Source organism: Ranitomeya imitator, chromosome 3 (genome assembly GCF_032444005.1).
Source record: "Ranitomeya imitator isolate aRanImi1 chromosome 3, aRanImi1.pri, whole genome shotgun sequence".
In the NCBI taxonomy this organism is placed as follows: domain Eukaryota; kingdom Metazoa; phylum Chordata; class Amphibia; order Anura; family Dendrobatidae; genus Ranitomeya; species Ranitomeya imitator.
In genome coordinates, this window is record NC_091284.1 from 501,176,728 (window position 1) to 501,201,475 (window position 24,748).

At 44.3% G+C, this 24,748-nt stretch overlaps 1 protein-coding gene across 1 annotated transcript in view; it reads right to left on the minus strand.

Annotated features, from left to right (window-relative positions):
* The window catches only part of DMD (dystrophin), a 4,179,683-nt gene that overhangs the window by 2,806,159 nt on the left and 1,348,776 nt on the right, over nt 1-24,748 (minus strand). Inside the window, exon 16 of the mRNA XM_069757653.1 lies at nt 6,013-6,192. Within this exon, the coding sequence (XP_069613754.1) occupies nt 6,013-6,192 (180 nt within the window). The remainder of the gene's footprint in view (nt 1-6,012; nt 6,193-24,748) is intronic.

Here is a 24,748-nt window from a genome sequence, read left to right on the forward strand (position 1 = left end):
TACACTTTTTTTGTTTCATAAAATACCTTTAAATTACTCATAGTTACTGTTTTTGGAATTTGAAAGTGAAGACTATGGCTAATCCATAATTCAAGCTCTGAAGCTGCTGTGCTTATAAGGAAGAATAAACCCATATTTATTCTTTTGAATCTAAATGCTAAAAATGCTGACATGACATTTTAATAGTTTGTTGAGTTTAATAATAATTTACCTTATCCACTGCATACAGTATTGCTATCCTGCCTTGTCCATCCCACTTCCATAAAGCACTGACTAAGCACAGATCACAAAACCTGGTCAAACAGCCAGGTCTCCTGATCTGAGCATACAGTATATGAAGAAGCTAGTTCAGGTCAGAAGACCCGGTTGACGGCCAAGTATTGTAATCCTAGCCTGGCCCATGTTTTACAGATATGTGATACCCGCCCTATTCAAGGCTGAGATTTCATCTAAATATGCTGATGTGTATAAAGATGAAAATGACCGGCACAGTTCTGTTCTCATGTCAGCCAAGACAGTACAAAAATATAGTGTCTTTGTTTGTGACAAGTGGGCAGGGTTGCCAACTGTCCAGAAATTCCAGGACAATCTGTAAAAATAAGGCAATATTTTCACTGTCCACTAAAAAAAACAAGGCGTTCGAGATTATGTTGAAGCAGAGGAAAGTTATACAGACAATTTTGCCTGTAATTATCAATATTTTACAGTTTACTGTGAGTGCAGCTGATGTCGTCTTATCAGATTTATGGGCTGTAGATATATATCACCTGTAATCTAAATTAAAGTTAAGTTGGCAATGTATTCATGAGGTGAGTGCTCTCTCACCACTTCCCGCTGCTTTCAACCATGACTGATAGGCTGCTGAGTGTCAATACATAGGCTGCAATAGCTTCCTCTCTATATTCTATAGTTCCTAAAACATACTTATTTTGATAGACAACACTGTGGTCAAATTGGTTTTATTAAGAAAAAAATCTATGTAGAACATGGGTATAAGTGACTGGGCACAGTAAGATTTTTTTCCACATAATTTAACTACTCCTACACAGCTTAGTATAACACAGCACAACTTTACTGCCTCAAATAAAGCAATAAAATGAGCGTAAAATGATGTATACTTAAATGTGAGTGACAGCGACCAAAGTAACACGTCAGTGAATGGAAAACAAACATTTTGTAAGAAATTGCTTTTTCGAAAGCGAAAACCTGCGGTGACATGCAGGATAGAACAAATTACTGCACACTCTCATAAATACATTGTTCAGAAAGGGCAATATAAGAGCCATGGTAAGCATTTTCTGAAGCTATTATCACGTAAGGAGATTCCCAGACATGATTCGACACTCTCACTTTCCTGCTTTCGTTGTATTAAAAGGATAAACCAAACAATATATCCATATAGAGTGAATGACAATATTATGATAAGCTCATAAAAAGAGTCACCTTGCCAAATGTATTAGCATCTTAGAATTATTACAAACAATATCCATGTGTTTTCAGTTTGGTATTTCCAGGTCTACAGAACATTTTTTTGTGTTATGTGATTTCAAAAAAAAATCTAAAAAAATCTACAGTGGTCAATGCACAAATGTGTCCTCATTAACAATGAGAGGTGCATTTTAGGGAACAGGGTTGAATAGATAGAGCTAGACCACAACACTGTTTTTTTCTAATCAGCTGCTATCTACTTAACTGAATTAGCTTTCTATTTCTCAGGCTCATCATCAGGAGATGACACTTTAAAGGGAATCTGTCAGCAGAATTTTGTTACCTCATCTGAGAGCAGTATAATACAGGAAAAGAGAGTCTGAGTGCAACGATGTATCACTTAGTTTATTGGGTGCAGCAGATGTGACACAATCAAAGTTTTTAGATGCGGCATGATGCAGGGCTGAGAAAGCTAACCCCACCTACATTAGGCTCTCTTACTACATAGTCTATTCACAGTGAGTTGCTTATCACAGGGGGGTGGGGCATACCAGAGCTCACATGGCTAGCTAGTCACAGCAGTGATAAGGTCCTACTAATAAAACCTTCATTGTATATAAACAACAGTACACAGCTTGATAAGTGACACATCCATGAATTCAGTGATTTAATCCTTACCTCATGCTGTCCTCAGATTACATAGTAATAACCTACTGACAGATTCCCTTTAAGTCCCTATACTGACAATCTAGGGTCAGGGCATATACCTCTATCAGAAATGTTACTCCTGGTAAGAACTGGAGTAACATTTCTGGTAATAAAAACACCACCTATATTGCTGTATTTGATGGATGGGTGTAGCAACACTTTCACCTGTTCCATTATAGCAGAGCTGACCAAAACTGGCTTGTAAAACAAAAATATTTTTGCTAAGCTTCATGCAAATGTGCAACTTTTCAAAGTGTTTGCGTCGACGTTCTAACGTATACACTTTGATGAACCAGGGACAAAGTTTTTGGTACATTATTTTGAGCCAAAATAGACAACATTTTCAACTGAATCAATTGGGGCCTAAAATTTACTGTCACTACATAAAAACCGAGTTAAAAACCTTTCAGAAAAATTCACATTAAAAGAATCTATGTGTACCAAACTTTTCATCGAAACTTTCTTTGGTTAAAAAATTTGGAAAAATAATGTCACTTGTAAATCCAAGTATATACTAAACTATAATTTGAAATTTGTGTTAATAAAAATGTGTTAATAAAGTGGGTTTGGTATAGTACATACATACATTTAATTTCTTCTAGGGTGATCTATCTGACCATTACTATGGTTCCTTTGAGTTGTGAATGTTAGGGGTTGAGTTTCCGTCTCTGCACAGGCGGAATATCGAACTATCTCCGCTGCGGTCTCCCATTCTTTTCCAGCCACAGTGGAGCCTGCTCAGCAGAGACGTCAGTCCCAGCGTCTAGCTCAGCCTGAAACGGTGCAGATGGTTACTGCTGCTTTTCCAGGCTCAGCCATTATAGCCAGTACTGGTCAGTGGCGAGAAGACATCTCTGGGACTAAGTCCTGCTTTTCCCCTTCTGAGCATGCCCAGGGTAAATCCTCTCATTGGAGGTCGGCGGTCACATGCTCAGGTACTACAGCAGCTCCCATTGGTCCTCTAGGAAGGTCCTGAAGTGGCTCAGGTACTGTAGCAGCTCCAATTGGTCCTCTAGGAAGGTCCTGTAGTTGCTGCAGCTATAAAAGGTTCGCATGGCCGCATGGCCATGTGCTAGTATCAACTAAGTTGTGTGTTCTGCACCAGTGTGGTCGTGTGTATTTAGTTTCAGGGTTCGGCTGAAATAAGCCCCTAGAATACCGGCACCTCCGGTGAGGAGTTTTGTGTGAGTGGATTCAGGGCCCAGCTGAAATAAGTCCCTAGAATACCAGCACCTCCGGTGAGGAGTTTTGCATTTGCTATTCTGACTGCATGACCACTGTTCGCTCTATTTGGTAGCTGTGCTCCTCTGTGAAGTTAACAGGGCACAGCGTTCTCTTGTCTTAAGTGACTCTGTGAAGTAACACAGTTCACTCATACTGCCATATAGTACCGTCAGTTACTAGCAGCGGGTTTTACTCCTGCACGGTGGACCGCAGGTTGCGAACGCACCTATTACTCTTTAAATATATATTTGGTGCGTTCCCCAAACCCTAACAGTGTGTATGCCCCTAATCCTGCTTACCTCCATCCATACAGTAGCTTACTGTTCTCTTTGTAGAATAGTCAGTACATAGCCATATCATTGGCAATTGGCTCCATACATTCGGGAAGTGGTGCTACAGTCACAGATGTCAAACTGGGTTCACATCACAGCCCATTTATTGAAATGTTTGGATTTGGCCTGCAAATCAGTTTGATTTGTCCACTATGTAAAAAAGTGAGTACATATACAATAGACACAAATGTGTGATTTAGGCCAAAGATTGTGCTTATGTGTGTTTAGAGTAACCGAGCAGTATGATATTATTTTATTTTAGTATGATAACGATTTGTTAGTAGTACTATTCTGATAGCGTGCTATTTTGATGCTGTAATGATTTTTTCAGCACTCCTGGGGCAACACTTGAGATAGCTCAATGTGGCTGTTCAACCGGAATAAAAAAGTTGATCTCTGATACAGAAATTAACATTCGCTTTGTTCCCTTGTTATCTGTGAATATATTGTAAACCCACATTAAACACAGTTGAGTCAGAACTCCATGTAGCATTAAAGCTGCAGATAATAGTATTTATTTAAGCTCTGATAGCACCTTTCAGAAAACCATTTCCTTCCTCATCTGATCTTTAGATAAATATCTCTACATGAAGGAATAAGCTAGCTGAGCATTAGCTCTCATGCTATGTTAAATAGCTGCACAAAATAGAAAATACAAGTATTCAGTATATATTAAGCAATATCCATTGTGGCTGCTACAATCTTTCAATTAATATTATATGAATAAGATATCATGAATCGCAGGAACCTCTGCTGGTAAGTACAGTATAAACTTCTGTGGACAAGCCTGTATCAGCTTTGTAGAAGAGGATCCAGTCATTTTTCTATACTTCATTAATGAGTTACTTGTGTGCTATTACAAGGGTTTCAATCTTTTATCAAGGCCTCTCTTTTATATCGGATAAATGGGATTTTTAATTTTTTTTTTAAACAAAGTCAACAAAAATATAACCTCATCTTTGTATATCTTCCACTAATATGGGCGCCATTGCATGCAGTATTTGACCACAGATAATTATCTTGCTCGATGTCATTGTTGGCTTGCACTCTACACATGCATTCATTCATTACATATGGATAGAATTATTGCAGATATACTCTGTTATTTATATTTAGCCTTGCATTAGATCTGTTTCCAACAGAACATTACCATTTCAGAGCAAATGATGACAAAGGAGGTACTTCAGATCATCATAGGGATAGAATATGAATAACACTTTGCTAGCCTATGGTTATCCACTATAAGGATATTTGAAGGGTTGTCCAGGCATGAAATATTGATGACCTATCTTTGGCATAGGTGATCATTGTAGGTTCAGTAGGAGTCCAACAGTTGGATTTCCAATTGATCATCTGTTGGTTCTGATATTAGCTGGATATTAATGATAAATCGATCGGAGGTGTCAGCAACTACCACTGCACATTGAGAAGAGCTGTGCTATTCAGCTTCAATGTTATATCTGGCATTGCATCAACTAATAACAAAAGATGATTGGGGTGCTGAGATTCACACCCCACCAATCTACTGGAACATTGATAGCCTGGACAACCCCGTCAAAAGCTGGTAATATATGCTTGTCCGTGACTTCTCCAAAACTGAAATATCCAATTAGTATCTTCCGGAGTTCAAATCCAAAGTTGACCCTCATATTTTGGCTGCAGATGAGGAGTTGACAAGCAGATTACAGTTCTGGGACTCTTCAGGAGAAATAGTCCTAATTAATAGCACAAATTTGCTTCAAGCAATCCCTCTAACTTTTCCAAGTGGGATCTGCTGGAATAAGCAGCGTGCTACCTATTGTTGCTGATCTTTTATCAATTGAAATACTTTCCAATTAGTGATGAGTGAGTATGCTCGTTACTGAAGTTTCTCCGAACATGCTCAGGTGGTCTCAAACAGGCAATCCCCACATGTATTCAAGCTGTCTAGCAGCCACAAATCATGCAGCTGTGTCGGCATAAACTAAATCTCCGAGCATGCTAAAATAATCGGAGACCACCCGAGCATGCTCAGAGAAACTCGAGTAACGATCATACTTGCTCATCACTATTTCCAATGCCTGCAAACTTTGAAATGCATGAGGTGTAGATTTCATGCTGATTTACAAGTATAATGCATTCCAAAATCTGCAAAAAGTAATCTCCATGTCAAATATCAGTAACCTGAAAATGGTGCTATTGTTTAAATAAATGAAAACAAGTAACTGAGAAAAATATTGTAAATTTGGCAACAGGTCAATACATAAAGAAATAGAACAAAGATGGAGTGAACCTGGTTCTTACAAGCCATTTAAATTAAATATGAATAAAAGATACAAACCTGCTTGGTACTGTTCTCCAACTTCTGCATCAGATTATCCCATCTCTTACCAAAGTCATCTAACCTTGCGTCATTTTTCTGAGACACTGCTGTATTTTTCAGAGTGGAAAGGAGATCCTGACTTAGAGAGTACAGTGTTTCCATTGTCTTCTTTTTAATTTCTAGTTCTCCTTTCAGCATCTATAGAATAAATTGTATTATTAAATGCAAAAATAAACATTGGAGAGAATTTTGTTTTTCATTTTTAAAAGACAATTGAATCTATTTTCTTGTAATTCTGCATAATGAAAGACAAACAAAAAACTGTTCTAATATAAGCGGTAATTCTGATTAGTACTATGTTTATGAATAGATTTTGTAGCAACCAGTGGATTTGAAATAACCCAGTAGCCTCTACTTTTCGTCCCCTAGGGGCCAGCTTGTATGACACTTTTATTTTCCATAGTTTCCATAGTTAGCTTTTCTGACCTTGATACCTATTGTGTAGCTGAGCTTCTTCTACTGCAGGAACCAAATAATAGATAACTGAAAAAAACAGACTGTACAGTACTTGCTGGAGTAGCTAACATAGGAAATGGAAAAAAATCAAACCAACTATAAATAAACAAGTAAATAATTGAAAATGTTCAGGCAAGTGTGACCATATTTATCACACACATCCTTACTGTAATTTAAAAGGAACCTGTTACCATAAAAATGCAGTCAAATCTGAAGGAAACATATTATAGAGTAGGAGAAGCTGAGTAGATTAATATTTAGTTTTGTGACAAAAGACTCATTATAGCTTGTGTTTTAGTAATGTTAGCCTTTTTCCTTACTTTCAGTCCAGTGGGCAGTCTTATCAGTGACTGACAGCTTACAGTGCACATACAAAGATCACTGTCAGTCACTGATAACACCGCCCACTGGACCGAAAGCAAGGAAAGAGCAGAGGTATAAATGACTAAACTCATGTTATAATGAATCTTTTGTCACAAAGCTATATATCAATTTACTCAGCACCCCCTGCAAAATAACATTGTCCCAGAAGATTAGACTTCGTTTTCTTGTTGGCATACATCCGTTAAATATGCAGTAAAAATTCTATATGTTTCTGAGAAAATAAAAACATTGAAAAGTGATTCAACCTTGAAAATCATATTATCAAAGATGTATTATCTTTGTCCCCCCCGCTATTCCCCAGCTTCTCCCCTCTGTTAATCCCTTCACTGGCTCCCCATTGCCCAGAGACTCCAGTACAAAACCCTTACCATGACATACAAAGCCATCCACGACCTGTCTCCTCCATACATCTGTGACCTCGTCTCCCGGTACTTGCCTACCCGCAACCTCCGATCCTCACAAGATCTCCTTCTCTACTCCCCTCTCATCTCCTCTTCCCACAATCGTATACAAAATGTCTCTCGCCCATCACCCCTACTCTGGAACTCTCTACCACAACATATCAGACTCTCACCTACCATCGAAACCTTCAAAAAGAGCCTGAAGACCCACCTCTTCTGACAAGCCTATAACCTGCAATAACCACTGATTGACCAAACTGCTACATGACCAGCTCTATCCTCGCCTACTGTATTCTCACCCATCCCTTGTAGATTGTGAGCCTTCGTGGGCAGGGTCCTCATTCCTCCTGTACCAGTTATGACTTGTATTGTTTAACCCCTTAGTGACAGAGCCAATTTGGTACTTAATGACCAGGCCAATTTTTGCAATTCTGACCACTGTCACTTTATGAGGTTATAACTCTGGAACGCTTCAACGGATCCCGCTGATTCTGAGATTGTTTTTTCGTGACATATTGTACTTCATGTTAGTGGTAACATTTCTTCGATATTACTTGTGATTATTTATGAAAAAACGGAAATATGGCGAAAATTTTTAAAATTTTGCAATTTTCAAACTTTGTATTTTTATGCCCTTAAATCAGAGAGATATGTCATGAAAAATAGTTAATAAATAACATTTCCCACATGTCTACTTTACATCAGCACAATTTTGGAAACAAAATTTTTTTTTGTTAGGGAGTTATAAGGGTTAAAAGTTGACCAGCAATTTCTCATTTTTACAACACCATTTTTTTTTAGGGACCACATCACATTTGAAGTAATTTTGAGGGGTCTATATGATAGAAAATAATGAAGTGTGACACCATTCTAAAAACTGCACCCCTCAAGGTTCTCAAAACCACATTCAAGAAGTTTGTTAACCCTTTACGTGCTTCACAGGAACTGAAACAATGTGGAAGGAAAAAATGAACATTTAACTTTTTTTTGCAAACATCTTAATTCAGAACCATTTTTTTTATTTTCACAAGTGTAAAAACAGAAATGTAACCATAAATTTTGTTATGCAATTTCTCCTGAATACGCCAATAACCCATATGTGGGGGTAAACAACTGTTAGGGCGCACCGCAGAACTTAGAAGTGAAGGAGCGCCGTTTGACTTTTTCAATGCAGAATTGGCTGGAATTGAGATCGGACACCATGTCACATTTAGAAAGCCCCTGATGTACCTAAACAGTGGAAACTCCCCACAAGTGACACCATTTTGGAAACTAGACCCCTTAAGGAACTTATCTAGATGTGTGGTGAGCACTTTGAACCCCCAAGTGCTTCACAGAAGTTTATAACGTAGAGCCGTGAAAATAAAAAATCGCTTTTGTTTACACAAAAATGATCTTTTCGCCCACAAATTCTTATTTTCACAAGGGTAACAGGAGAAATTAGACCACAAAAGTTGTTGTGCAATTTCTCCTGAGTACGCTGATACCCAATATGTGGGGGTAAACAACTGTTAGGGCGCACCGCAGAGCTTGGAAGAGAAGGAGTGCCGTTTTACTTTTTCAATGTAGAATTGGCTGGAATTGAGATTGGACGCCATGTCGCGTTTGGAGAGCCCCTGATGTGCCTAAACAGTGGAAACCCCCCACAAGTGACACCATTTTGGAAACTAGACCCCTTAAGGAACTTATCTAGATGTGTGGCGAGCACTTTGAACCCCCATGTGCTTCACAGAAGTTTATAATGTAGAGCCGTGAAAAAAAAAAATTGCATTTTTTCTACAAAAATGATATTTTGCCCACAAATTTTTATTTTCACAAGGGTAACAGGAGAAATTAGACCACAAAAGTTGTTGTGCAATTTCTCCTGAGTACGTCGATACCCAATATGTGGGGGTAAACCACTGTTTGGGTGCACCGCAGAGCTTGGAAGCGAAAGAGTGCCGTTTTACTTTTTCAATGTAGAATTGGCTGGAATTGAGAATGGGCGCCATGTCGCGTTTGGAGAGCCCCTGATGTGCCTAAACAGTAGAAATCCCCCACAAGTGACCCCATTTTGGAAACAAGACCCCCCATGGAACTTATCTAGATGTGTGGTGAGAACCTTGAATGCCCAAGTGCTTCACAGAAGTTTATAATGCAGAGCTGTGAAAATAAAAAATTTTTTTTTTTTCCACAAAAAAGATTTTTTAGCCACCAAATTTTTATTTTCACAAGGGTAACAAGAGAAACTGGACCCCAAAAGTTGTTGTCCAATTTGTCCTGAGTATGCTGGTACCCCATATGTGGGGGTAAACCACTGTTTGGGCGCACGGCAGAGCTCGGAAGGAAGGAGCGCCGTTTTGGAATGCAGACTTTGATAGAATGGTCTGCGGGTATTATGTTGCGTTTGCAGAGCCCCTGATGTACCTAACCAGTAGAAACCCTCCACAAGTGACCCCATTTTGGAAACTAGACCCCCCAAGGAACTTATCTAGATGTGTGGTGAGAACTTTGAATGCCCAAGTGCTTCACAGAAGTTTAGAATGCAGAGTCGTGAAAATAAAAAATATTTTTTTTTCCACAAAAAAGATATTGTAGCCCCCAAGTTTTTATTTTCACAAGGGTAACAGGAGAAATTGGACTGCAATAGTTGTTGTCCAATTTATCCCGAGTACGCTGATGTGCCATATGTGGCGGTAAACCACTGTTTGGGCGCACGGCAGAGCTCGGAAGGGAAGGAGCGCCTTTTTGGAATGCAGACTTTGATAGAATGGTCTGTGGGCATTATGTTGCGATTGCAGAGCCCCTGATGTACCTAAACTGTAGTAACCCCCCACAAGTGACCCCATTATGGAAACTAGACCCCCCAAGGAACTTATCTAGATGTGTGGTGAGAACTTTGAATGCCCAAGTGCTTCACAGAAGTTTAGAATGCAGAGTCGTGAAAATAAAAAATATTTTTTTTTCCACAAAAAAGATATTGTAGCCCCCAAGTTTTTATTTTCACAAGGGTAACAGGAGAAATTGGACTGCAATAGTTGTTGTCCAATTTATCCCGAGTACGCTGATGCGCCATATGTGGCGGTAAACCAATGTTTGGGCGCACGGCATAGCTCGGAAGGGAAGGAGCGCCTTTTTGGAATGCAGACTTTGATAGAATGGTCTGTGGGCATTATGTTGCGATTGCAGAGCCCCTGATGTACCTAAACTGTAGTATCCCCCCACAAGTGACCCCATTTTGGAAACTAGACCCCCCAAGGAACTTATCTAGATGTGTGGTGAGAACTTTGAATGCCCAAGTGCTTCACAGAAGTTTAGAATGCAGAGTCGTGAAAATAAAAAATATTTTTTTTTTCACAAAAAAGATTTTGTAGCCCCCAAGTTTTTATTTTCACAAGGGTAACAAGAGAAATTGGACCCCAGAAGTTGTTGTCCAATTTATCCCGAGTACGCTGATGCCCCATATGTGGGGTAACCCACTGTTTGGGCGCACGGCAGAGCTCAGAAGGGAGGGAGCACCATTTGACTTTTTGAGCGCAAAATTGGCTGTCGTGTTTGGAGACCCCCTGATGTACCTAAACAGTGGAAACCCCCCAATTCTAGCTCCAACCCTAACCCCAACACACCCCTAACCCTAATCCCAACCTCATCCATAATCCTAATCACTAACCCTAACCATAATCACAACCCTTACCCCAAAACAACCCTAATGTCAACCCTAACAATAACCCTAATCAAAACCCTAAATCCAACACACCCCTAATCCTAATCTCAACCCTAACCTCAAACCTAACCCTAATCCCAATACACCCCTAATCACAACCCTAACCTTAACCCTAATCCCAAACCTAACCCTAATCCCAAGCGTAACCCTAATGCCAACCCTAACCCTAATACGAACCCTAATCCAAACCCTAACCCTAATCCCAGCTCTAACCCTAACTTTAGCCCCTACCCTAGCCCTAACTTTAGCCCCAACCCTAACCCTAGCCCTAGGGCTACTTTCACACTTGCGTCGTTTGGCATTCCGTCGCAATCCGTTGTTTTGGACAAGAAACGGATCCTGCAAATGTGCCCGCAGGATGCGTTTTTTGCCCATAGACTTGTATTGCCGACGGATCGTGACGGATGGCCACACGTCGCGTCCGTCGTGCACTGGATCAGTTGTGTTTTGGCGGAGCGTCGGCACAAAAAAAGTTCAATGAAACGTTTTTTTGTACGTCGCATCCGCCATTTCTGACCGCGCATGCGTGGCCGTAACTCCGCCCCCTCCTCCCCAGGACATAGATTGGGCAGCGGATGTGTTGAAAAACTACAGCTGCTGCCCACGTTGTGCACAATTTTCACAACGTGCATCGGTATGTCGGGCCGACGCATTGCGACGGCCCCGTACCGACGCAAGTGTGAAAGAAGCCTAACCCTAAGTTTAGCCCCAACCCTAACCCTAAATTTAGCCCCAACCCTAACCCTAAATTTAGCCCCAACCCTAGCCCTACCCCTAACCTAACCCTACCCCTACCCCTAACCTAACCCTACCCCTAACCCTACCCCTAACCCTACCCCTAACCTAACCCTAACCAAACCCTAACCCTAACCCTACCCCTAACCCTACCCCTAACCCTACCCCTAACCCTAACCCTAACCTAACCCTAACCCTAACCTAACCCTACCCCTAACCCTAACCCTAACCTAACCCTACCCCTAACCCTACCCCTAACCTAACCCTAACCAAACCCTAACCCTAACCCTACCCCTAACCCTACCCCTAACCCTACCCCTAACCCTAACCTAACCCTACCCCTAACCCTAACCCTAACCTAACCCTACCCCTAACCCTACCCCTAACCTAACCCTAACCTAACCCTAACCCTACCCCTAACCCTAACCTAACCCTACCCCTAACCCTAACCTAACCCTACCCCTAACCCTACCCCTAACCCTACCCCTAACCTAACCCTAACCCTAACCCTACCCCTAACCCTAACCCTACCCCTAATTTTAGCCCCAACTACTGTTCTCCTGCCGGCCGGCAGATGGAGACAGATGGCGGGCGCACTGGGCATGCGTCCGCCATGTTCTGCTGCCGGCGGCCAGGAGGAGCAGCAAGAGGATCCAGGGACCTAGGTGAGTATGCTAGGGTCCCCGAATCCCCCTATTTCTCTGTCCTCTGATGTGCGATCACATCAGAGGACAGAGAATTACACTTTACTTTTTTTTTTTTTTTGCGGTCGCCGGTAAACAGTTAATTACCGGCGATCGCAAAACAGGGGTCGGTAATACCGACCCCGATCGTGCTCTTTGGGGTCTCGGCTACCCCCGGCAGCCGAGACCCCAAAGATTCTCCCGGTGCCGGCCGGCGGGCGCACTGCGCATGCGCCTGCCATTTTGAAGATGGCGGCGCCCACCGGGAGACACGAGGAGCATCGGGGGAGCTAGGTGAGTATTGGGGGGCCACCTGGGACCCCTTTTCTCTGTCCTCCGATGTGCGATCACATCGGAGGACAGAGAAATTAAAAAGAGATCGCTTTTTTTTTTTTTTTTTTTTGCGATCGCCGTTAATTAACGGCGCTGTGGTTTAAGTACCCTTAGCGGCCGCCGTTAAAAGGCGTATCGGCGGTCGCTAAGGGGTTAAGATTATTGTACTTGTTTTTATTATGTATACCCCTCCTTACATGTAAAGCACCATGGAATAAATGGTGCTATAACAATAACTAATAATAATAATAATAATAATCTAGGTTTTTCTGAAACCAACATCACTTAAAGAGTACTTTTCAGTTTAGATTTACAGTCCAATCTTATAGTGGCACATTATAGAGCAGGAAGAGCTGAACAGATTGATACAGTGCCTTGCGAAAGTATTCGGCTCCCTGGAACTTTTCAACCTTTTTTCACATATCATGCTTCAAACATAAAGATACCAAATGTAATTTTTTGGTGAAGAATCAACAACAAGTTGTTGGGGTTGGCGGAACGCATCAAATATATAGTTTATAAGATGGAATTGGTGCGTTCGCAACCCGGGATCCACCGTGCAGGAAAGTACCTGCTGCTAAGTAAGACGGACTATATGGCGGTACTATAAGTATACATACAAGGGTTAACTTCACCCTGCGTGAAGGAAGCGATCCTGTTGCGTCACAGGACCGCGGTACCGCACATAGAGCGCGAGCAATAAGTCAGCGAACACAACCCCAACTAGGATTGAAGTCCGATTAGACCACTGCTGGCACAACACCGCAACTGGGTGTGTAAGGAAACTATAGAAATAGTAAATAAAGGCACGAGAGTGCGTGCGGTGCCGCACAAATGGACGCCGCTAACCACCCAGGCTTGGGTAAGGAAAGCGCACGGCGCCGTACAGGCGGTCACAGCAACTAGATGCTGTTATGTGTGTTTTGTGCTGATGGCTAGTCGGGCGCTAGATAGCTACCATCATCCACAAACAGTCAACAACACTAGGGAGGGATATTTAGGAGCTTTCATCCTTCAACATACATCCATCTACACACACACATATTTTCAAGACAATACTAGCGCATGGCCATGCGGTCATGCGCAGTTTATATAGTTGCAGCACAGGAAGCTGCTACTGAAGTTTTTGCCCTTTCAGGACCTTCCAGAAGGACCAATGGAAAGTGCTGCAGTACCTGAGCATGTTTTGCCCTTTCAGGACCCTCCAGGAGGACCAATGGAATGTACTGCAGCACCTGAGCATGTGAGCGAACATGTGACCCTCGACCTCCAATGGGAGACCCTGCCCTGGGCATGCTCAGTGTGAGTAAACAAGGACTTAGTCCCAGAGAGGCTTGCTCGCCGCAGATCAGTGCAGGGTACCATAAGAAAGCCAGAAAAGGCAGTAGTGACCCTATGCACCAAATCAGCCTCAGCGAGACTCTGGGAGCGACGTCTCCGCTGAGCAGAGCCCACTGCGGCCGATACCGAATGGGAGACCGCAGCAGACACGGATCGAGATTCCCCCTGTGCAGCAGAGGAAACTCGACTCCCAACATTACCCCCCCTCCTAGGGCCCCCCTCCTTGAGCCTCACTAGGCTCAAAAGCTGCGATAAGCAGCGGAGCCCGAATGTGCTCCACAGGCTCCCAGGTTCTATCCTCTGGGCCGTGACCCTTCCAGTCCACCAGATAAAATTCTTGCCACGTACCACCTTGCACCCCACAATAGCATTCACCTCAAACTCATCCGTGGATGAACCCGATGTCCCAGCAGATGACTCAGAAAACCGGGACAAATGAACGGGCTTTAAGAGGGAAACGTGGAAAGTATCGGTGATACCAAGGCGTGGAGGAATAGCCAAACGGTAGACCACAGGGTTGACCTGTTCCAGAACCTTAAACGGGCCAATGTAGCGAGGAGCAAACTTAGTGGACTCAACTCACAGCCTTATGTTACGGGCGGAGAGCCACACTAAGTCGCCATGAGCAAAGACCGGAGCGGGGCGCCGGTGTGTATCAGCCGAAACCCTCATTCTCTCCTTGGAGGCCCGGATGGCATCCTGTGTGTGGTCCCAGATGTCACGTGCCTCCACCGCCCAGTCTGCCACCCTAAAATCGGTGGATGACACGGGCATGGGCACAGGGACACGCGGATGCTGGCCGTAATTAAGGAGAAAAGGAGTTTGACCAGTGGAATCGGCTACGGCGTTGTTCAAGGCAAATTCCGCCCAAGGTAGCATAGATGCCCAGTCATCCTGCCTAGAAGAGACGAAATGTCGCAAATATGTCACCAGAGTCTGGTTGGTTCTCTCCACCAACCCATTCGTCTCGGGATGGTATGCAGAGGAGAGGTTTAACTCTATGCTGAGTAAACGGCAGAGCTCTCTCCAAAACCGAGATGCGAACTGGGGACCCCGATCGCTGACAATCTTATCAGGCATACCATGCAATCGGAAAACGTGTTTAATGAACAACACCGCCAAGACCCGTGCTGAGGGTAACCGAGGAAGCGGCACCAAATGCACCATCTTGGAGAAATGGTCGGTGACAACCCAAATAATGGAGCAGCCACGCGACTTGGGTATACCCACCACAAAGTCCATCCCGACCATCTCCCAGGGCCTGTCTGCCCCCGGTAGAGGGTAAAGCAACCCAGCAGGCCGTTGCCGAGGAGACCGATTCTGGGCGCAAGAAACGCACGCCTGAATATAGTCCTTGACATCTCGGGCCATATGCGGCCACCAGTATGTTCTCGCCAGAAGCTCAGATGTCCTCTTGGTCCCAAAATGCCCACCCACTCTGGAGGAGTGAGCCCAAGAGAGAACCTCCGGTCGCAAGTTAGCTGGTATGAAAGTCTTGCCCGGGGGCACGGACTCTAGCAAAACCGGAGCTACAGTTCTCAGGCTCTCAGAAGGGACAAAAAGCCGAGGCTCCTCCTCCTCCTCCTCCGATGACACCACAGAGCGGGAGAGAGCGTCAGCACGAACGTTCTTCTCCCCGGAGAGGAAATGGAGAGTAAAATGGAACCGGGAGAAGAACAGGGACCATCTAGCCTGGCGAGAATTCAGCCGCTGGGCCGTTTGCAGATACACCAAGTTCTTGTGGTCAGTGAAGACTTGGAAGGGAAAGCGAGCTCCCTCCAAGAGATGTCTCCACTCCGAAAAAGCCAACTTCATGGCCAGCAACTCCCTGTCCCCAATGGAATAATTCCTCTCCGCTGGTGTGAAGGTCTTGGAGAAGAAGAAGCAAGGATGCTTCCGACCTTGAGCATCCTTTTGGAAAAGGACTGCTCCAGCACCAACGGATGAGGCATCCACCTCCAAGATAAATGGCTTATCAACATCGGGGCGATGTAGGATGGGAGCGCTAGCGAAGTGTGACTTGATCGAGAGAAAGGCTTTGGAGACCTCCTCTGACCACAACTTGGGATTTGCTCCCTTCTTGGTGAGGGCAACCAAGGGAGCTACCAAAGTTGAGAAGTGTGGGATGAACTGGCGATAATAATTAATGAACCCCATAAAGCGCTGCACCGCTTTAAGAGAATGGGGTTCCTGCCAGTCCATTACAGCCTGTAGCTTGGCAGGATCCATAGCCAAACCCTGGGCAGAGATGATATAACCAAGGAAAGGCAAGGACTCCTGCTCAAACACACACTTCTCCAACTTGGCGTAGAGGGAATTTGCCTGTAAGAGGTCGAAGACTTTGCGAACATCTCTCCGATGGGAGTCAATATCTGGAGAGAAGATGAGAATATCATCCAGATAGACTACGACCGAGGTGGTGAGCTTATCCCGGAAGATGTCGTTCACAAAGTCTTGGAAAATGGCTGGGGCATTACAGAGCCCAAAGGGCATCACCAGATATTTATAATGCCCATCCCTGGTGTTAAAAGCCGTCTTCCATTCATCCCCCTCACGGATGCGAATCAGGTTGTAGGCACCCCGCAGATCTAACTTCGTAAATACCCCCGCTCCCCGTAGCCTATCAAACAGCTCAGATATCAGGGGTAATGGGTACTTGTTCTTAACGGTGATGGCGTTAAGACCCCTGTAGTCTATGCATGGACGTAAGTCTCCAGTCTTCTTCTGTACGAAGAAGAACCCAGCCCCTGCCGGTGACACTGACTTCCTAATGAATCCTCTTGCCAGATTCTCTTGGATGTACTGAGACATGGCCTCCGTCTCCGGGAGAGATAACGGATAGACTCGACCCCGGGGAGGCTCAGCACCAGGCAAGAGGTCAATAGGACAGTCATAGGGGCGGTGAGGCGGAAGGGTCTCTGCAGCTCTTTTGGAGAACACGTCTGCATAGGGCCAATAGTGCTTGGGGAGAGAGGAAAGATCTGCGGGTACCTGTGTAGTAGCAACCTGAACTTACTCCCTCTGACATCTACCCTCGCAGGATTTACTCCACCCCAAAATTCTCCCAGTGGACCACTCAATATGAGGAGAATGGTAGCGAAGCCATGGTATCCCCAACAGGACCTCATCAATTCCCTCAGGAATGACTAATAGGGAGATTATCTCCTGATGTGATGGAGACACAGTAAGCATGAAAGGAATGTTTTGGTGCGTAATCTGTGAGGGTAGTGTTGACCCATTTACCACTCGAACGGTCACAGGCTTGGCGAGCATCACCAAGGGTATTGCGTGACGCTGGGCAAAAGAGGAAGACATAAAATTACCCTCTGCCCCAGAATCCACGCATAGCTCGACCATAAGAGTGGATGGGCCTATGGTAATTGTCCCCTTGAAGGACAACTTTGAGGCAAACGTCGCCGTGTCTAGTGTACCTCCTCCAACTGCCACTAAACGCTGACGTTTCCCCGACCGCTGAGGACCCTTGGAGGCAAGATGTCCTGACTGCCGGTAAACATGACGGACCTTATGTGACTCGGACGCCTGGACTGGAGATTCCAAAGGTTTGGCGAAGGTGGGAGCCAGCCGAAACCTCTGCCTACACTGGGCTCGCTCCAACCTTCGCTCGTGAAAACGAAGGTCTATGCGAGCAGATATGGCTATGAGCTCCTCCAGTGTGGCGGGAATCTCCCTAGTGGCCAAAGCGTCTTTCACATGGTCAGTCAGCCCCCTCCAAAATACGGGAATGAGGGTTTTATCTGACCATTCCAACTCAGACGCTAATGTCCGGAAGAGAACAGCAAAATGGCTGACCATGGTTGAACCCTGAGTCAAAGCCAGCAGCTGGAGCGCTGTATCATGGGTGACTTGAGGTCCTAAAAAGACATGTTTCAGAGAGTCCAGAAACCGAGGAACACTCCGCACCACATGATCGTTGCGCTCCCACAGCGGCGTAGCCCACTCCAACGCTCTGTCCGACAAGAGGGAAATTATGAATCCCACCTTTGCCCGCTCAGTAGGGAAACGTGCAGCCCAGAGCTCGAGGTGTATACCACATTGGCTCACGAAACCCCTACAGGACTTACTGTCCCCAGAGTATCTCTCAGGCAAAGGAAGGTGAGATAGGGTCGGAACAGAGGTGGCAGTGGGTAAAGCTGCTGCAGCCACGCTAGCAGCCTGAACAGCTATTGCGGTAACATCCACCGCCGAGGTTGCACGCTCAAGAGACGCCAACCAGCCCTCCAGCAGCTGGATGTACCCCTGCAATCACTGTTCATCCGCCATTACTTAGCCAGATCCTGGCGCTAGTATTCTGTTAGGGTTGGCGGAATGCACCAAATATATAGTTTATAAGATGGAATTGGTGCGTTCGCAAACCGGGATCCACCGTGCAGGAAAGTACCTGCTGCTAAGTAAGACGGACTATATGGCGGTACTATAAGTATACATACAAGGGTTAACTTCACCCTGCGTGAAGGAAGCAATCCTGTTGCGTCACAGGACCGCGGTTCCGCACATAGAGCGCGAGCAATAAGTCAGCGAACACAACCCCAACTAGGATTGAAGTCCGATTAGACCACTGCTGGCACAACACCGCAACTGGGTGTGTAAGGAAACTATAGAAATAGTAAATAAAGGCACGAGAGTGCGTGCGGTGCCGCACAAACGGACGCCGCTAACCACCCAGGCTTGGGTAAGGAAAGCGCACGGCGCCGTACAGGCGGTCACAGCAACTAGACGCTGTTATGTGTGTTTTGTGCTGATGGCTAGTCGGGCGCTAGATAGCTACCATCATCCGCAGTCAACAACACTAGGGAGGGATATTTAGGAGCTTTCATCCATCGACATACATCCATCTACACACACACATATTTTCAAGACAATACTAGCGCATGGCCATGCGGTCATGCGCAGTTTATATAGTTGCAGCACAGGAAGATGCTACTGAAGTTTTTGCCCTTTCAGGACCTTCCAGAAGGACCAATGGAAAGTGCTGCAGTACCTGAGCATGTTTTGCCCTTTCAGGACCTTCCAGGAGGACCAATGGAATGTACTGCAGCACCTGAGCATGTGAGCGAACATGTGGCCCTCGACCTCCAATGGGAGACCCTGCCCTGGGCATGCTCAGTGTGAGTAAACAAGGACTTAGGCCCAGAGAGGCTCGCTCGCCGCAGATCAGTGCAGGGTACCATAGGAAAGCCAGAAAAGGCAGTAGTGACCCTATGCACCGAATCAGCCTCAGCGAGACGCTGGGAGCGACGTCTCCGCTGAGCAGAGCCCACTGCGGCCGATACCGAATGGGAGACCGCACTAACATGAAGCCCAATATGTCACGAAAAAACAATCTCAGAACCGCTAGGATCCGTTGAAGCGTTCCTGAGTTATTACCTCATAAAGGACACTGGTCAGAATTGCAAAAAACGGCAAGGTCTTTAAGGTCAAAATAGGCTGGGTCATGAAGGGGTTAATACAGATCGATCAGAGTGCATCATTAAGCAGGCTATTAAATGATTGCCGATGGTAATTATGTATAGGTGTGAGCCCACCTTTACATTCTACCTTTCTGCGTCCTCTAGTCCCTTTAAATCTTTATCTGTGAAGGGGATTAATAGCGCTACATCAGAATAACAATTTTTAGCACGTTATATCAAGAAACAAATCAATACAAACAACTAGACCTTAAAATGACATGATGTTAAAAGTTAAAGATTTGCTTTGAAGACCTTTCGCTGTTTGTAGAGCTGTGAAGGCATCACTTAATACTGCAAAGAAAATGTTTGTCTTTTGCTGGAGACTACTTTTGTAAGCTAATTAGCATTTACTGAAATATCAAAATGTGACAATTTGTAACCTATTTCCAGGGAAACAATAAGAAACAGCTAACATTATTTAAATTGGCTTAAATCTCTGTGATATTAAAGGTGTGCTTTTATAGAAAGCTCTGCACAAAATGTACACACTGTTTTTGGCTGAGGGCAGAGTCTGTGGGGGGTGGTGCACAAAACTGGGATTCAAAGAACATAGAAAAAAGAATTTGTTCACCTTACACAGCTCTCAAGCTCTGCGCTGCTCAAGCATGGATTTTACAATGTTCATGGTATTCTATTAATTTCCCTTTGGCTTTCTGTAGTTTATCCATTATTTACCTTTACATCTACTATAAAGTGCATGTTAACTATTGAACAACTATTTCTCAGGTTACACAGACTGAAACAGTTTCATGAGAACATAACTTTTTTTTAGACACCTTTGCTAAAAATGATATATTTCTGCCAAGATACAGTATTGAAAATCATGAAAAAGGACTTGTCAATTTCCTTGGCAGGATCAGATATGATAAATACTAATATATTTCTCCCAATGAAATATAATTCCTGAAGCATCCTTATTAGGCTCTGTGCTATTAAATTTATTTTTTCTAAAAGCATATAAAAAAAATTGTCAACAGAGACTAATCCTCTCTCATGTATGACCATGCACAATTTGACTTGGTCCAATCAGTGCTGACAGACCCAAGCATTTCATACACACTATATAGCTGCAGGTCATCGAGTGTTCAACCGACAACTATTTCACCTGCTTCCTTCTACACAAAAACACTTGGCTTGGATGAGCACTCCTGTGCGCTCTATAAGGCCGGGGTCACACTTGCATGTGCAATGCGAGAAACTCGCACGAGTCTCTTGCATCAATACCCGGCACTGCCGTTGGCACTTGGGACTAGAGCCTGCAGCTGCATGTATTTCTATGCAGCCGCACACTCCAGTCCCAAGTGTCGGCGGCAGTGCCGGGTATTGATGCGAGAGACTCGTGTGAGATTCTCACATTGCACTCGCAAGTGTGACCCCGGCCTAAGAGAGAGTTGCTGCAGTACTCCTGTGTCAGATTCCTCTAGTGGTGGCTTATATAACCGAAAAGAAAGGATTGGCCATTGGAAATTAAATGTTGGACCTTCTCTCTCCCAACATCAGCTGTTGGGGAAGACTTGAGAAAGCCTCCTAAATATTAGACAACAGATTATGTAGGGGGTCCTTTAGACTTTTCAGGGTCAAATTTATGAACAATAATGAAAACACTCAGTTATTAATTTATTTATACATGTTCACCAAGGATAATCATGAATAGCAAAATGATACTTTTTAAAAAAAAAGATGTCCCAGATCTGGATATACCATATAGTAAGAAGTATGTGGACATATTGTTTTAGTCAGAGATATTGCTGCTCAAGTCAAAAATCAAGAATATAGCTGTAACGCAGACTCCACCGGGGTGTTGGTGAGAGAAGAGAGGTCACACCTGACGCACACCAGCACAGTGCAGGCTGCACCACACCACTAGGTGGCGATAGAGAGGGGTCCAAATGAGCCAAGTCACTAATGGTCAGTATGCGTAATGTTTAAAAGGGAAAACAGAACCCATGGTCAAATACAAGCTGAGGGTCAGAACCAGACTAGAACAGAGGTACTAGAAACATGAGACAGAGAATGAAATCAGAGTTAAGCCAGTATGTCAGCGCTGGTTGAGCGTGTGGTAACAAAGACCGGAGACAGGAGACAAAGTCAGAGTTCAAGCCAAGCCATACACAGAGCGGAATGCACACCAGAGTAACACTAAGTCAGGTACAGGGGACAGGTCAGACACAGGTACAGGAAGTCAGAGGCAAAAGGAACACTGGGGTATTACAGATCAGCATCTCAAGCCAAATCCCAAAACTATCACTGAAATGAGCTGCCAGCAAGAGCACCAAGAAATAGCCACCCTTAAACCAAAGAGAGGCAGAAATAGTTAAGAAGAAAAATAAGCCAGCTCACCCGAGATGCATAAACCAATCTTTGGGAGCACGAACCCGCTGTGTCCAGGCGTAAAAAAAGTCAAAAAAAGAAAGGAATGTCCAGCTTCACCGAATCCGTAAAAAAAGAGTTTTCTTTATTCACAAACTTTAAACATGGAGGATACAGACTTCAGCACGAACCATATGAGTAAGAATCTCAACACGTTTCTGGAGACTAAGCTCCCTTAATCATGACATCAATTCAAGTTTGTGAATAAAGAAAACTCTTTTTTTACGGATTCGGTGAAGCTGGACATTCCTTTCTTTTTTTGTCAGAAATAGTTATCCCTGCCATGATCAGGCCGGAGGAGAAGCAGGAAGCAAACTCCGACCCAGATCATGACAATAGCTATACAATCTCTGCAGACTAATATTCAGAGTAGTATGCCAGTGACTTAATACATGGCCTTGATATAGGTTGACACATTTACTACAGGTCAGTAATTGACATTTCTGATCCTTTAGATGCTAACATTGTGAAGTTATTGTTGTAAAAGTGTCTAAGAAAACAACAGCTCAGTTATTATTATTATTATTATTATACATTTTTATAGCGCCATTTATTCCATGGCGCTTTACATGTGAATACGGGGCAAATATAGACAAATACATTAAACATGAGCAGATAACAGGCACACGGGTACATAAGGAGGGAGGACCCTGCCTGCGAGGGCTCACAGTCTGCAGGGGGTGGGTGAGGATACACTAGGAGAGGGAAGAGCTCAGTCACAAAGCAGTAGACTACTCACCTCACACAGCATGGCAGCCCTGTCCTAAACTTTCTATTTTCAAATGGTGCGGAGAGGTTTCAGTTATACTTTAAAACACATCAGAATAAATTACAGTGCCTGTTCTACAATTTCAGTCCTATTCTGGACATCTCTATTTTAAAAGATGCCACTAGCATGGCAAGGCTCCACACCATTTGATTTCAATGTTGGACCTATTTTTACTGAGGCTTTTCAAATAGTTGTGCTTTCTCAGAACTTTGGTTAAGGCAAGCAGTTACCGCTCCACAAAACACCTTTTTTTCTGGATAACGCGCTATTTTGTGCTCTCTTGTCTTTTTAGCTTATAATCATACTGCTTATTTTGTCAGAATCATCTATGTTCTATTGCATTAGTCAGAAACAATTTCTAAAATTCCTCTGAATGTGATATCAACACAAAAACTGTGTCAAAAGAAACATATAACAGGTTTTCAACTTTCCGTGGTTGAGCAGTTCACTCAAGTCTAAAGTCAGCACACACTATGAAATTGCCATGGTGAGTGTTGGCAGATGAGTGCTTAGACCTTGAGGGATGCATGCCACTGAATCCTCAGCTCCATAACTCTTCACTATTGATGAGCGATTATACTCATTACTCGATATTTCCTGAGCATGCTTGGGTGTTCTCCGAATATCTTGGGCATCCTCGGAGATTATGTTTGTGTCACTGCAGCTGTATGATTTGTGGCTGCTAGGCAACCTGAACACATGCAAAGATTGCCTGTTTGTTACTGAATCCCCACATGTATTCAGGCTGTCTAGCAGCCACAAATCATGCAGCTGCGGCAACAAAAACGAGCACGCCCAAAACACTCGGAGAACACGCGAGCATGCTTGGAAAACTTGAGTAACAAGCACACTTGCTCCTCACTACTCTTCACATAGCAAAGTGCAAAGTACGAGATCTGGTTTGTCTAGATCAATTCTCATACTTTGCACTGATAAGGGGCAATACCCCAAAACACAGTGTCTGAAAATTTAGATACTGATTTGGCTTTTATTCTAAGTCATATTGTAAGGCTTGTTAAAGGGTCGATATTGACTTGTAGGATTGCTACTTCATGGCATTAGAATTCAAGTCCTCTTACTCTCTGAAGAGACAATTTTCATATTTAAAGGGACTCTGTCACCTGAATTTGGAGGGAACAATTTTCAGCCATAGAGGCGGGGTTTTCGGGTGTTTGATTCACCCTTTCCTTACCCGCTGGATGCATGCTGGCTGCAATATTGGATTGAAGTTCATTCTCTGTCCTCCGTAGTACATGCCTGCACAAGGCACCTGGCAGGTGCCTAGCGAACAGAACAGAACGTAACGGAACCATGCCTGCACTACCTTGTGGCGGTATCCTAAGAAAGAGACACGAAGGGAAGGATATTGTGGAACAGTGTAAACGAGATCAAGCACAAAGGAGAGCCAGTAGGAGTCGTGCCATGAGACCGAGGCAACATCCTACTGAGGCGCGTAGCCGGTGGCCGGAACACCGCGGGAGTAACTGACTCTAGGCCTTACTTTGAACTCCGCAGGACAGTTAATTATAGGTTGGCTGTCTACCTTAAATTTCCTAAGAAGACATAGGGGACAACAGTGGGAGAGGGGCGTCTCTAGGGTCCCGGAAGACCTCCAGGCCTTCCCGTCATACGGGTGCTTCCTAGCCAAAACATACTGGGGGACGAGAAACTAGAAACATCTGGAACTAAAGACAGAGAGAGAGCTGTAGAGAATGACGAATGAGAACAGCAGTTGTGAGGACTATTCAGAATACTCAGCAGGGTAGGACTACAACAAACAGGCGCTAGTGGTAGGCAACGATATCCATCTGCAGAGACTCTGGAAGTGCCCATTGGACCGGCCGGTCTCTGATAGCCCTGTTAAACGTGCTCTGGATTGAGGATCCTGAAGTCTACAGTAAAGAGGTAAAGAGACTGCAACCTTGTGTCCTCGTTATTGCCTGCACCTCACACCATCACCATCTACCTTACTGGGAAGCCCTGGGGATATACTTCACCTGTGGGAAGGTATACCATCCAGCTGCCATTCCATCACCCCAGCGGACCCCACA